Genomic DNA, 15722 nt, shown 5'->3' on the forward strand with positions numbered 1-15722 from the left:
TCAACACACAAAACAGATAATCATATCAAAAAATGGGCAGAAGATATGAACAGACACTTCTCCAATGAAGACATACAAATGGCTATCAGACACATGAAAAAATGTTCATCATCACTAGCCACCAGGGAGATTCAAATTAAAACCACATTGAGATACCACCTTATACCAGTTAGAATGGCCAAAATTAGTAAGACAGGAAACAACGTGTGTTGGAGAGGATGTGGAGAAAGGGGAACCCTCTTACACTGTTGGTGGGAATGCAAGTTGGTGCAGCCACTTTGGAGAACAGTGTGGAGATTCCTCAAGAAATTAAAAATAGAGCTTCCCTATGACCCTGAAATTGCACTACTGGATATTTACCCCAAAGATACAGATGTAGCGAAAAGAAGGGCCATCTGTACCCCAATGTTTATAGCAGCAATGGCCATGGTCGCCAAACTGAGGAAAGAACCCAGATGCCCTTCAATGGACGAATGGATAAGGAAGATATATGGTCCATATACACTACGGAGTATTATGCCTCCATCAGAAAGGATGAATACCCAACTTTTGTAGCAATGTGGACAGGACTGGAAGAGATTAAGCTGAGTGAAATAAGTCAAGCAGAGAAAGTCAATTATCATATGGTTTCACTTATTTGTGGAGCATAACAAATAGCATGGAGGACAAGGGGAGATGGACAGGAGAAGGGAGTTGAGGGAAATTGGAAGGGGAGGTGAACCATGAGAGACTATGGACTCTTGAAAAACAATCTGAGGGTTTTGAAGGGTGGGGGGGTGGGAGGTTAGGGGATCCAGGTGGTGGATATTGGAGAGGGCATGTATTGCATGGAGCACGGGGTGTGGTGCAAAAAGAATGAATACTGTTACACTGAAAAGAAATTAAAAAAAAAAATGCTAGTGAATTATCATTTCAGTTTCCCACAACTCAGCACAAAGCACCATCATAGTTCATGATTTGAATCATGAGGAAATTGTCATTTTTCTGGGTAAGTCCCAACCTGCTTGCTTATCTAGAGTATATACTGATACATATTTTTAAAAATTAAAATGCTTCATATATGTTTGCCACCTAAACACAGGAGAACCTGGATGAATATGATGTAATACCCCCTAAACTACTGGTGTGTCAAAAAGGGAGATGTGGATGGTGCCAGGTTTAAGGAGACTGCTATATGCCTAACTACTCTAATTTTAACCAAATTGCCCTTTGGTCCTTAAAAAACTGTCAGATAATGGGAAACACTTTCGGTTCTATGAATGTCCCAGACAAATAAATCTACGTATATCTATTTTAACATTATTTGTAAGTAAAACTAAATTCACCTAGAAATATCTACACATGTATAATTCCTGAATTTGTCTATTATATGGATAACAAACAACTACTCACCTTGGGTTATATTCTGTTAACTGCCCTACAATAAGAAAGATTTTATTTTCCAGCTTCCAACTGTAATATACCCAAGGAAAATAGGTATTCCTTATGTAAGATATCTCTTTTGGATGCATTATTGTGAAAAAAGCAGCAGAAACATAACAATTTAAAACTGATTAGTAGTTTAATAGTAGTATAATTGATTAATGGTATTAATAGATTAATAATTTATAGAATTTGGAAAGTGACAAAGAACTTTTGCAAGAAAAAAAGTAAATGTAGATTAAATTAGGTCATAGAAATGGTAATAATCAGGGCACCTAGGTGGCTCAGTGGGTTAAAGCCTCTGCCTTCACCTCAGGTAGTCCTGATCCTCAGGTAGTCCTGGGATTGAGCCCGGAATCAGGCTCTCTGCTCAGCAGGGAGCCTGCTTCCTCCTCTCTCTCTGTCCGCCTCTCTGCCTACTTGTGATCTCTGTCTATCAAATAAATAAATAAAATCTTTTAAAAAAATGGTAGCCATCAAACTGGGGGCTGGAGCTACAATGTAATAAAGTAAGATGAAAAAAATAATTGATATCAATACAACAAAATTATTACTTCCAAGAAAAATATATATAGATACTATACTATAGAGACTATCAATAAGTAATCTACTTTTAAAACTTAAAATTCTCAATCCTCCATTACTTTTTTATAAATTCATTAATACCCAACTATAAGATTTTCTTTAAAGCTATATAGTATTCAAGACAGTGTGATGATAGTGGCAAAAAATTAGGCACATAGATCAGTGGAACAAAACAGAGAAACCAGAAAAAGACCCACACAAATATAGTGAACTGATATTTGACAAAGGAGCAAAGTCAATTTAAAGGGAAAAAGGATAGTTTTTGTTTTTGTTTATTTTTTTTATTTGGAAAAAGGATAGTTTTATCAATAAATGGTGCTAAAACAACTGGATATCCACAAGTAAAAAAATAAATATAGACAAAGACCTTACATATGTCGCAAAAATCAACTAAAATGGGTCACAGACCCAAAACACAAATCTATAAAACTTCTGGAAGATAACAGGAGAAAAAATGGGTGACTTGTGTTTGGCTATGTGTTTTTAGATACAACACCAAAAGCGCACAATCCAAAAGCATAACATATGAAAAGAAAAAACACCTCAATCAAAAAGTGGGCAAAAGATCTGATAGACATCTCACCAAACAAGAGATAGATGGTAAATAAGCATATGAGAAGATCATGTGTCATTAAGGAATTGCAAATTAAAGCAATAAGATACACACCTATATTCTAGGCTAAAATCCAAAAAACTAACACCACCAAATGCAGATGCTCATTCGTTCCTGGTGGAAATACAAAATGGGACAGCCAGTTTGGAAGACAATTTGGCAGTTCTTTCAAAATTAAACATAGTTTTATTGTACCAGCAATCACTGAATTGAAATGAATTGAAACAAGTTGAAAACTATACATGCACAAAAATATGCACGTAAGTATTTTTGTTATTAAAGATTTCACTTATTTATTTGACAGACAGAGAACACAAGCAGGGGGAGCAGCAGAGGGAGAAGCAGGCTCCCTGCTGAGCTGGGAGTCCAATGAAGGGCTCAGTCCTAGGACACTGGGATCATGACCTGAGCAGAAGGCAGATGCTTAACCAGCTGACTGAGCCACCCAGACACCCCTGCCCATGAATATTAATAGCAGCTACATTCACAATTACCAAAAATTCAAAATAACCAACGTGTCTTTTAATAGATGAATGAATAAACAAACTATAGTACCTTCATACAATAGAATTATTACTTAGCGCTAAGTGCTGAGCTGTCAAGTCAAAAAAAGAAATCTAAATACATCCGCTAAGTGAAAGAAGCCAGTCTGTAAAGGCTACATACTATATGATACTCCAACAAGGCACTCTGGAAGAGGCAAAACTGTAGAGACAGTAAAAAGATCAGTGGTTTTGCCAGGGGTTTGAAGGGATGAATAGATACATGAGTAGCTAGAACACAAGGGATTTTTAAGGCAATGAAATTACTCTGTATGATACTATAAATGGCAGGTACATGACATTATATATTTGCTAAAATCCAGAGAACTGTACAGTACAATATAACCCTAATATAAGCTATGGATTTTAGTTAGTAAAAATGCATTAGTATTGGTTCATCAATTCTAACAACTGTATCAAAGTAATGCAAGATGTTAAAAGTAGGGGAAATTCGTAGAGGGTGGAAAAAGAATATATGGGAGATCTAGTGAATCCTTACTATAAACCTAAAACTATTCTAAAAATAAAGTCTATTAAAAAATAATAAAAATAAAAGTACTTTTAAGTTTAAAAAAGTTTATTATCTTACAGATAAATAACACAGATTCATATTATCAAGGAGGATAGATAAAATTAATATTATGTATGATTAGAAAAACAAAAATTTTTAGAACTTAAAAAGCCTAATTCTTTTCAGTATTATTAACATTGGTGAAGGAGAATCCCCTCTAAATCATTTTTAAGTCAACCAGACTTGGGGACTTTTTTTGTAGCAGGGGATTTAAGGTTCTGGTATTTAATTGCCTGGATGAGAAACTCAGCTGTGAAATTTCTTGCTGTTTGATCAGATGACTTACTGTCTTTGATTCTGTTTTCCTTATTTGTAAAATAAGAAATAATAGGATATACCTCAGAGAGTTGATGTATAGAAGTATTTCCAACTGGGGGCACCTGCGTGGCTCAGTTGGTAAAGCATCTGACTCTTGATTTTGGCTCAGGTCATGATCTCACCTCAGATCATATCACGGTTGTTAGGTTGAGCCCTGCAATGGGTTCTGTGCTGGGTGTGGAGCCTGCTTAAGATTATCTCTCCTTCTCCCTCTGCCCCACCCCCCACTTCTCTTAAAAAAAAAAAAAAAAAAGAAGTACTTCCAACTGGTATATGGTAAATTTTCAAAAAAATGTTAACTATCAATTCTACCAATTAAATTATTATTATTTTTTAAAAGATTTTATTTATTTATTTGACAAAGATTACAAGTAGGCAGAGAGGCAGGCAGAGAGAGAGGAGGAAGCAGGATCCCTGCTGAGCAGAGAGCCTAAGGCGGGGCTCCATCCCAGGACCGTGGGATCATAACCTAAGCCGAAGGCAGAGGCTTAACCCACTGAGCCACCCAGGCACCCCTACTATTATTTTTTTTTAAGGAGGCTTCAAGCAGGGCCTGAACTCGTGACCCTAAGACAAAGACCTGAGCTGAGATCAAGAGTCAGATGTTTAACTGACTGAGCCAGCTAGGCTCCCCCAATTATGAAACTAAAATTTTATTCATCAAAAACTTTACCCTAAGAAAATTCTAATTATGATTCACTCTTATTTTTTTTTTTTTAAATATTTTATTTATTTTTATTTATTTGACAGAGAGAGATTACAAGTAGGCAGAGAGGCAGGCAGAAAGAGAGAGGAGGAAGCAGGCTCGCCACTGAGCAGAGAGCCCGATGCGGGACTCGATCCCAGGACCCTGAGATCATGACCTGAGCCGAAGGCAGCGGCTTAACCCACTGAGCCACCCAGGCGCCCATGATTCACTCTTATTGAATGTGCTCTAGTGCCAACAATAATCAAAAGATTGTATCGTTAAAGTTGGAAGATGATTATATCTTCCTAAAACTATTCTGTGTATTATCAATCTTGTTATTCAAAGTTTAATAGTATAAACCAACATGTATTTCTTGTTCCTGATTATATTACATAAACTTCCAGTTAAAAAGATATATTTATGCGGGGCGCCTGAGTGGCTCAGATGGCTGAGCATCTGCCTTCAGATCAGGTCCTGAACTCAGCATCTTGGGATCAAGCCCTGCAGTTGGGGCTCCCTGCTCAGTGGGGACCCCGATTCTTCCTCTTCCTCTGCCATTCCCTCTGCCTGTGCTCTCTGACTCTATCTCTCTGTCAAATAAAGTCTTCACAGAAAAAAATATATATATATTCTTGAAAATCTTTCTATTAATAATATTTCTACTTTATTTGCTGTTTAGATAGACAGATTTATAAGACTCCCACTTGGCTCACTGACTTTGCCAACCTTAAACCGTCTTAAGAACCAAAGGAGTAGGTAACACATTACTACCCCAGTGACACCAATATGTGAGTTAATCTGTCTTCTGACTGCATTCTGGTTTTCTTATTCAGTGATCTATAGCTGGCTATGGCTTTTTGGTTTTCCCCTTTGATCTTTCAGTCCTTGGCTTAAATATGTAAGTCCTCCTCTCTTCCCAGACTTCTCCTAAGAGATAACAGAATTTGTCTCATCCTCAGTAATTTTCTTTGCCTACCTTGGTATTTTTGGTGTCCATACCTCCAAGGATGTACTTTCTCCCCCCTTTTCAATGGGGAGACTGCTTCTCCCTCTCCTCTCTGCTCATCTTCTCTCTCTTGCTATCTTGTCTCTCTCTCTCTCAAATAAATAAATAAAATCTTAAAAAAAAAAGAGAGAGAACTTTCTGGAAACTGCTTAATTTTTAGTAAAACTCTAGCCTGTTAGTTCTTTGATGTCCTGTCCTGGGCACAATTCGGGGCTCTCAACCACTTCAGTCCCATTATTATCAAGAGCTGGGACAAAATTTTTTTCCATTCTAAGCTCCAAAGAGCATAGGCTAAAAATGAAATTATATTTAAGTAATTGATATTTTAACTTAAATACTATACCAACTATCAATCTAAGGAAAATAAATGTTTATGTTTTTATGGTCTACAAACAATTTTACTACTTTAAAAAAAAAGATTTTACTTATTAGAGAGAGAGGGAGAGCATGAGCATGAGTATGAGCAGTAAGGGCGGGCAGAGGGAGAGGAAGAACCAGGATCTCCTCTGAGCAGGGAGCCCAACGTGGGGCTCTATCCCAGGACCCTGGGATCATGACCTGAGCCAAAAGTAGAAGCTTAACTGACTAAGCCACCCAGGCACCCCTCAATGCTATTACTTTTTAACTGTCCTAATTGCCCTAATAATATTCTATGGAGAAGTTTAACATTTTACTTCTTAAGAATGAAAAGACACTACATATTTTTATGTATCCACTAAGAAAAAGAAAAGTGCAGGGTACCAGGGTGGCTCAGTCAGTTAAGTGGCTGACTTAATTTCGGCTCAGGTCATGATCTCAGGGTCACAGGATCAAGCTCCACATTAGGTTTGGTGTTCAGAACAAAGTCTGCTTGTCCCTCTTCCTCCTCTTACTTGTGTACTCTCTCTCTCTCACATAAATAAATAAAATCTTAAAAAAAAAAAAAAAAGGAAAAAGACAAGTGCTTACCACGGCAGACAGCCCAAGCATCTTCATCACATTTCTCACCACTTGTTCTCAATTCAAAAAAATTATATTCTTCAAGGCTTAGAAGACCATTTCCATCTAAATCAATTACTTCAAATATATCTAATAAAGTTGACCTAAAATTACAAAAATAAGAAATTATTTGTCTTCAAGACAACTAGACTAAAATGAAGTAATATCAAGGCATTAAACAATTTTTAAAAACTAAATGTACCCAGATATATTTCTTACTAAGTCTACTTGAGATAAACAAGCTTCTGAAACAACCATAGTATCTCAACACATAGTAGGACCTTAATGAATAGTAATACCCTCCTTTTCTTCTCCTTTCTCCAATCTACTCTCTTCTTCCTCTTCTACCCAATGTTATTATATCTATTTAGGGGATGAGAGAGCCACCTAAATATTTGGATTTCATATTTGATAGTTATCTAAGTTAACAGTGCAACTAGCAGGATCTATTTCCAAGGCAGTGCCTACCTAGTCAGGTAGAAATCTGTAGATGTGTGACTAAAGTTGACTTGCTAAATGCAATCCAGAAATGAAAGGCAACTAAAGTTGACTTGCTAAATGCAACCCAGAAATGAAAGGCAATCCCAGATCTGTGAATGGAAAATCATTTTCAAATGCCCAGTGAGTGAGTTGAGTTACTGAATTCGAATCTAGGGGTGGTGGCTGGCCAAAGGAAAGGATGGAAGACAGGCTATTAATCTATAACCTGTTTAGATGTTATAGTTCTAGCCTTAATAAACAAAACTTACCTAAATTCTTTTGTAAGAGATAATTCCCCTGTTTCATCTCTATACACAAGTTGGGCCTCTTCAGTTATTGGTTTTATTTCTTTCTTCAGCCTACAGCCAGTTGTGGAAGGAATTAACCAATAAATTCCAGGTCCTAGTTCTCCAGTCCACCCAAACACCTTTTCTCAAAAGAATTAGAAAACAACAACCACCATGAATCTTACTAACTTTTGATCTTTCTTCTGAAAGAGAAGTGTTAAAAGTAATTTATCAATATTCACCAACTCTATTATGCTTCTGTTAATCTTTTACAGGCTTCAAAATCTTTTTATGGGGGAGCCTGGGTGGCTTAGTTGTTAGATGCCTGCCTCCAGCTCAGGTTATGATTGAGCCCCACATCAGGGTCCCTGCTGGGCAGGAAGCCTGCTTCTCCCTCTCCCACTCCCTCTGCTTCTGTTCCCTCTCTCACTGTGTCTTTCTCTGTCAAATAAATAAATAAAATCTTAAAAAAAAAAACTTTTTGTTAATGGTAGCCCTGGCACAAGACCATTAGATGTAGTTCATAATATATTTTAAAAACAAATGCCTAACAGTATAGTAGTAAGAAGTTACATAACTTCTCAATCTCTTCAAAAATGTTTGTGATGCAAATATCTTCAACAGAAAGCAGAGATCTTAGAATAATTTTTCAGTCACAATTCCCTAGTTTGATTCAAAACAAAATATTCGAAACAAAAATATGTGATTTGTAAATTAGATTTCAAATTACCGAAATTAAAAATATTTCAAGAGTTCACTATTTATATGAACTAGCCACATTTGTAAGAGTGTAATTATGTAGACAGAAGCACTGGAATCCTACTATCATTTATATAATATGGACTATAAAACAAGATGGTAGAATCCCAGATAAACCTACCTTATACAAAATTCTTTTCCATCACAGTATATTTATGAGTGCCAGGACATTTGTATGGGAAACATTTTATTCTTCTGTTTCATAAAAGAAAGTATAATGGCATCTCTCTATGGACCTTCTAGGTGTGTTCTGGAACCAAACGGCTACTTATAAAACCTAGGGGTTATCTCTGTCAAATACATTAAAATCTAAGCATTTCTCATGGTGTATAATAGCAAGCAAACAGCTATTTGCCCTGCAGCACAGAATCGCCTTAGGGAATCTACCCAGTATTGTATCCAAAAACTTCCAAAATGCAGATGTATTTTAGATCATCCTGGGGACTCATACACAAAATAAAGTTGCTTATATGAATTCTGGGATCAGCCCTATTTCTGCCCTCACAAGTCAGCAGAACCATAATCATTCTAAAGTAACAACATTCTATCTCGATACAAGAGTAATCCAGTAAAACTAGGGTCAGGTCATTTTGAAGCCTAAAGACTGACCAAATCCCTCCTTGGGAAATCATAATCTTATAAACTGGTCAGATTTAGGCTGATATCTAGGAGTGAGAAGCAGTTCCTGCTGTTTCCTAATACATGTTATCCTGAGAATTTCCCTATCTCCACATATAACCTTGAGCTGCCACTGTGGATGGCAAATGGAAAGTCTTTCATGGGCACAAAACTTTGCTTAAAGAAAATTGTGAAGCTAAAACTAAAGCTAAAAATCTTTTGTAAATATGACACATTACAGAAAAACAGAAGCCGATATAGTAAAAAGGTAAATAGAAACTCATTCAAAGTTTATTACAGGCTTGCTATGTACTAACATTTTTATACATGCAATATCATAAGAAAGCAATTTTATCCAAAACAAAATGGGAAAAGCTATTGTTTTAGACAATGCTTTATCTTGAACTTAACTTTGTAGTCAGTTCTGAAGAAGAGTTTCATCAAAACATTAGCTTCTGTCATTTTATTTGTTTCTTGCCTATAACTATTCTTGCCTGTTAGGAAACCTACAATAAAGACTTTTATACAACATTCCATCAGGGAAATGTTTGTCTGCCGCTGGACCTATATAAAGATTAAATATGATACTGCAGTAAGCCCTTGAATAGTATTATTCCTGTTGTTGTGTAGCAGATGTATTTTGTAGTCCTCATAAAATAAATAGCCACATTTATGTATCTGCCTCACATATTTGGCCTCTGAGTAAATATATAATTAGGAAAGATCAGAACAACCCCACAGGCAACATATAAAATCATTTAAAAGCATTCCTTCAGATCAATCTATTTTTGAACCCTATGAGTCAAGCCTGAGGATAGTAATCTTGAAGTTTTTCTTTTTTGCAGTAGGATTATAAGAAAGACAAACATCTAAAGCAACTTTTCCAAAGTCTTGAATTGCTTGTATTTAGGGAAAAAATCCACTGGCATCAATCATTTTCATTGCATATAAAAAAAATGTTCACATGTGAGTCATCTGGGCATTTAGAGAAGAAGAAAGTGAAGTAAAATGTCATACAACTTATAAGTTATGAAGCCAAGACTACTAATCAATCCTTAGCTCTTAATCTCAGCAAACAAGAAAAAATCCAACACAATTAACGAGATATATAATATGCATAGTGCTTAAGTACTGTATATACCCTAACTGGAGGGGAAGATACAAAAATTAAAAACAAATATAGAAAAACTACTATTTTCCCCAAACTTGAGATCATATTTTATTTTCAAATTAAACATTAGGAAATAAATATGTATACTTCTCTATTTCGTAGTTCAGTAAAACACATGAGTTGTAGATTTGCTTGACTCTCATTTTCCTTAAGAATATATAAGGCAGTATCAACTGATAACCAAGGGGATGGTTTTCCTAGAAACAAAAAACCCAAACATCTTAAAATAAGCAATTACTACTTACTCTTTCCTATGTAAATAGAAGCTGGTGGTTTCTTTCCCCTTTGGATTTTTTTTTTTAAAGAAATACATAACCTGTTTTTATATAGAAATACATAATCCTTTTTTAATATAGAAACATCACAGCATCTATAACTATATACAGGGACCTTGCTAGAAATATTGTCTATACTTACTTTCTAAAAATCAGAACTTTTCTTAAATTTATCAGAAAGCTGAGGTTGCAAGGCCTGAAATCCAAGGAAAAACAAACCCTTTCCAAGAGATGAGATTCAAGCACTAGCTTACCTATGGAAAGGCACTGGGGGAAAAGATGTTAGACCCCACCCATGTGCTGGCAACTCCATAATTTACATCTCCAACTGGAACCTTTTCTTTGAACTTTAGACCCATATAATCAACTGCCTATTTGACATTTCCACTTGAACTTCTATGTCTAAAACTGACCTTCTCCAACCCCTTAAAAAAAAGCAACTGTCCATCTATATTCTTTCTCAGTCTCAGTAAATAGTAATTCATCCTCCAGTTGTCATACTTCCAATCAAGCCAAAAATCTTGAAATCATCTTTAACTTTTTTCTTCTCCTGCATATGATAGTCAGTCTTCAGGAAATCCTGTGGTTTAACCTTCAAAATATATCCAGGATACCCACTTCTTATCACTTCTACATTTCTGATTCAAAGCATCAGCAGTACCTTCCTATAAGTCTATAATAGCATCATAGCTGGACCCCTTACATGCACTTGGGTACCCTTCAATCTATTTGCAATATAGCAACCTGACTGCTTTTGTTAAAATATGTCAGGTTACGTACGATCTCTACTCAAAATCCTCTCATGGAGTTGAGAGTTGGATTAATGTTGCTCCTACCCTAACAATAAGAAACAGTACATAAATCATAATTTCTTATTCCTTGAACTCATCAGAGCTGAGGTCCCAGGGTAACCAAGTAGTATGAAATCCAAGAAAAGTCACACCCTTCCAGGAAGAGAGGAGATGCAAGCACTGGCCTATCTGTAGTGCAGCATGGCAGACTAGATGTCAGGCACCATATAAATGGAAAAAGAAAAGAAAGAGCAGAAGAAATATTTGAAGAAATAAAAGTGGAAAATTTTTCTAAAAAATAATGAAAGACAGTAAGTCAAAAATCCAAGCAGAATAAATACAAACACACTCCACAATAACAGCATCAATGAGAAAAACAAAAGTACCTAGACATATATTCAAACAGTTGTAAATTAAAGATAAAGAAAAAATCATGAGGGCAGCCATGGGAAAAATCCTCCTAACATTCCTCATTTCTCTCAGAAGCCCGAGTCTTTATTATGGCAAAAACAAACCAACAAACAAAATCATTTCTACCCCATTTTGTCCTGGTTCCTCCCTGTCTTCATCTCCTGCTTTATTCCTTCATTCTCCTAGCTCATTCTAGCCATTCTAGTGACCTTGCTATTCTTCTAACACCAGTCACACTCTCACCTCAGAGCATCTGGTTAGAGTATTCCCTCTATGTGGAACGCTTGGCCACCTACCACTCTTCACCCATCCTTTCCACCAGCCCTATATCCAGAAAACTTACTCCCTTGCCTTCTGTGGAACACAGCAGAAATGGCTGCCCTCTCTATATTCACAGCACATTACAATGCAACTTTGCAGCTCCTCCAACAAGAGAAAAGTCTAGTTTTCTATGTTATAAATCTGGACTTGCTTATAACCTGCTGTGAACAATAGAATTACATGAAGAGAACAAGTCCAGGCTAACTCACTAGAAGGTAAGAGATTAAATGGGGCAGAGTCCAGTTGTCCCAGCTGAGACCTCACATAGAGACCAGCCAAGACCAGTAAAGCCAGCAATGACCTAACCTGCAGCTGATCACAGATGCATGAGTGAGTCCTACAGAAAAAAACAAAGCACAGCTCCAAACAAAATAACTATTTAGCAAACCTGCTTACTAGTGAATAACTATTTAATTGTTTTAAGCCACTGAGTTTTGGGGTAATTTGTTATATAGCAGTTGATAATTGTTACACCTCTTTCAAAGTCTTTGCTCAAAGGTCAACTTCTTAATGAAGTATACACTAACCACTCCATTTCAATGGCAACTCATATTCCCTCAGGTTTCACAATGCCTTATCCCTCTCTATTTTTCCCATAGGACTTGTCACTTTCTAATATGCCCTACCATTTACTATTTATTATGTTTATTATTTATTATTAGTTTCCCCCACTAGAATGTAAGTTCATAAGGGCAAGAAGTTTTGTCTTTTTTGTACTCTGTTGTTGTTGTACATGTACTCTTATGTATCCTAAACACCTAAAATGATATTTGATATATAAGGCTCTCAATTGGTAACTGATAAAGTATTGAATAAAGGATCTCCTTCATAAGAATATGGAGAATTAACATCTGCATTGAATATGCAGGCCTATCTTGATACTTTTATCTAAAAAAGTGATAACTGTAATTGTCACTTAAAAGCATCAACCACCAAATGTTTTAAGTATCTCATAAGATACACAGTAAAAACTTTTATAATCTTTACCTTAGGAAGAAAAAAGAACAGAATGTGGGAAAGATTCATCTAGTTATAAAGTAAGTATTTTCTTATTATGTAAACAGAATAAAATAAAAATAAAAATTGATATTTAGAATAATCAACATTAAAAGGATATCTAGGGAAAGTACCCTTATAGACATTTTCACTAATTAAAAATACAATAACCATTTCAGACGCTAGGAGATTAATTTGTACCTAACATTCAAATACAAAAAAACAATATTACCATGAATGCAAAGATTATTAATAAAGGTTGTTTGCAGCTCATATTGGCACAAATTATATTCCTATAAAACTTCTCTTAAACATATGAATTTTAAAAATTCACAAATGGAAAAGCTACAAATTAGTAAATAAAGCTAATTCTATGTCATGAGGAAACCAGTGTACACTTTGTTCTGCTTTTAAATGAATTAAAATATAACATGCTTTAAACATAACAAAAAACAACTTAAATACTTTGCAAAATATGATAACACAGTCCAAATATAAACTAATTCTTTCTTGAAGTATATGTATCTATGTTTCTTAGGTAGATTATTTTCTTTACTAAGGCTACCAAATATCTACCTAAATATTTTCAAAGAGGGCATAAATTGAGATTTTAAAAATACATGAAAAACTTAAAACTTGCCTTCAACTTGACTCAGGTTTAATGGTTTAATTGTTAGATAAACCATGGATCTCTGAGCTATTTGCATCCTATATTGATGACTAATGATTTCACCATCTTCTTCTAAGAAAAAGCAACCTTTTGATTGTACACATTGCCACTCCTGAAATAAAGGAAAAAAATTTTTTTTCAAATACTTAGTAAATGTTTCTAGCATGCAGAATAATAAAGAAAAACTGAGGAGGATATAAAAGAAATGTCAAATATAGCACTGATCTCCAGGAATCTGCGATATCCTTAAGAGGTAAAACAAACAAACAGAAAACCAACCTAACATAATCCAATTATAATTGACAGTAGTACACGGTTAGAACAAGAAAATAATCACATGTGCAAAATAATAACTCTAGTTCCTAAAATAATGCCTGGCACACTGTAGGTATTCAATAGTGCCTGACTGATGGGGGGTGGTGCTTGGGCATCGATGTAAACGGAGAGGGCAATCTATGAACCATATCTTGAAGGATTAGCAGAGTTTATGAAAAGCTAGGAAAAGACATCATGGAAAAAAAGAAGAAAGACAAAGTTCATGAGAGTGAGGGAAGTATGGAAACTGTGTAATACATAAAAATGGTGCTAGAGAGGCACCTAGGTGGCTCAGATGGTTGAGTGTCCCTCCAGGTCTCAGTTTTGGCTCAGGTCATGATCTCATGGGTCATGGGATCAAGGACCCTCCCCACTTTCCATAATGAGTCAGGCTCTGCGCTCAGCAGAGTATCTGCTTGAGGATTCTTTCCCTCTGCCCCTCCCACCACTCATGTGCTCTCTCACTCGCTCTCTCTCTCTCAAATAAATAAATAAATCTTTTTAAAAAATGCTGCCATGATAATTAGGGCAGGATTAGTGCTTGGAACATGGTAAAAATGATTAAGGACCACTAAAACTGATGTTAAAAGGAAAAGTGATGACTTTGTATTTAAAAGTTAAAGTATATGACAACCAAACTTACCTCCCAGGTAACCAAAACAATACTGAATAAGTTTTATAGATATAACAAAATGCTCAAAAACATCAATTTTGAGAAAACGTTCTATGCGATCATTTCTGCTATTTCTGGTTACCCAAATCACTTCTGGTTGAAACCGAAAGCTCCAGGAGCTCTCAACTAGAATTAAATAAAACTCGAAGATGACGCCATATGCAAAAAGTAAAAAATTCTCCATTGAAGATATGAGAAATTGTGTCATTGCCATAAATGTGTACAAAAATACCCTTCAATTTATCATTATAGGCTTGTCTACCTATAATATAAAACATTTCTGTTGTATTCCTAATGAATTCCAAACATATTTACAAGGTTTTGAAATGACTTTATAAAAAAGGATTTTGAAAAATTATCTGGGAGGATATTTAAATAATAAGCCCAAGACTTTAATCATATTAAGAAAGCTACTGAAACCATACGCATTAGCTATATACAATATATAAAAAACACTAGGAATTGATTATAGAATTACTTACTATGGCACTAAAAAGGGGAGAACAAAGATAATTTACACTGAGAATGACTTCTCACCCACTTTGTTAATTTATTGTTTTTTTAAAAAGATTTTATTTATTCATTTGACAGAGACACACCAAGAGAGAGAACACAAGTGGGGAAGTAGGAGAAGAAGCAGGCTCCTCACCCAGGAGGGAGCCCAGTGCGGGGCTCGATCCCACAATCCTGGGATCATGACCTGAGCTGAAGGCAGATGCTTAAAGACTGAGCCACCCAGGCGCCCCACACCCACTTTTTCTTTAAATTAATTTTTAAATTTTTAAATAAACATATATTTTTATCCCCAGGGGTACGGGTCTGTGAATCGCCAGGTTTACACATTTCACAGCACTTACCATAGCATATACCCTCCCCAATGTCCATAACCACACCACCCTCTCCCGATCACCCTCCCCACAGCAAACCTCAGTTTGTTTTGTGAGGTTAAGAGTCTCTTATGGTTTGTCTCCCTCCCGATCCCATCTTGTTTCATTTATTCTTTTCTTAACCCCCAAGCCCCCCACGCTGCATCTCCGTTTCCTCCTATCAGAGAGATCACATGATAGTTGTCTTTCTCTGATTGACGTATTTCGCTAAGCATAATACCTTGTAGTTCCATCCACGTCGTCGCAAATGGTAAGATTTCATTTCTTTTGGTGGCTGCATAGTATTCCATTGATGCCACATCTTCTTCATCCATTCATCTGTTGATGGATATCGAGGTTCTTTCC

The 15722-nt window shown here is 35.8% G+C and overlaps 1 protein-coding gene across 2 annotated transcripts in view; it reads right to left on the bottom strand.

Annotated features, from left to right (window-relative positions):
- EFCAB7 (EF-hand calcium binding domain 7) overlaps nt 1–15722 on the bottom strand; it is a 49013-nt gene that overhangs the window by 10875 nt on the left and 22416 nt on the right. For both annotated transcript variants that reach the window (XM_032361464.1, XM_032361465.1), the window contains exons 7-10: nt 13473–13614; nt 10126–10235; nt 7473–7630; nt 6694–6827 (exon numbers count right to left, since the gene is read on the bottom strand). In XM_032361464.1, the coding sequence (XP_032217355.1) occupies nt 6694–6827; nt 7473–7630; nt 10126–10235; nt 13473–13614 (544 nt within the window). The remainder of the gene's footprint in view (nt 1–6693; nt 6828–7472; nt 7631–10125; nt 10236–13472; nt 13615–15722) is intronic.

This window comes from Mustela erminea, chromosome 10, assembly GCF_009829155.1.
Source record: "Mustela erminea isolate mMusErm1 chromosome 10, mMusErm1.Pri, whole genome shotgun sequence".
NCBI lineage: Eukaryota > Metazoa > Chordata > Mammalia > Carnivora > Mustelidae > Mustela > Mustela erminea.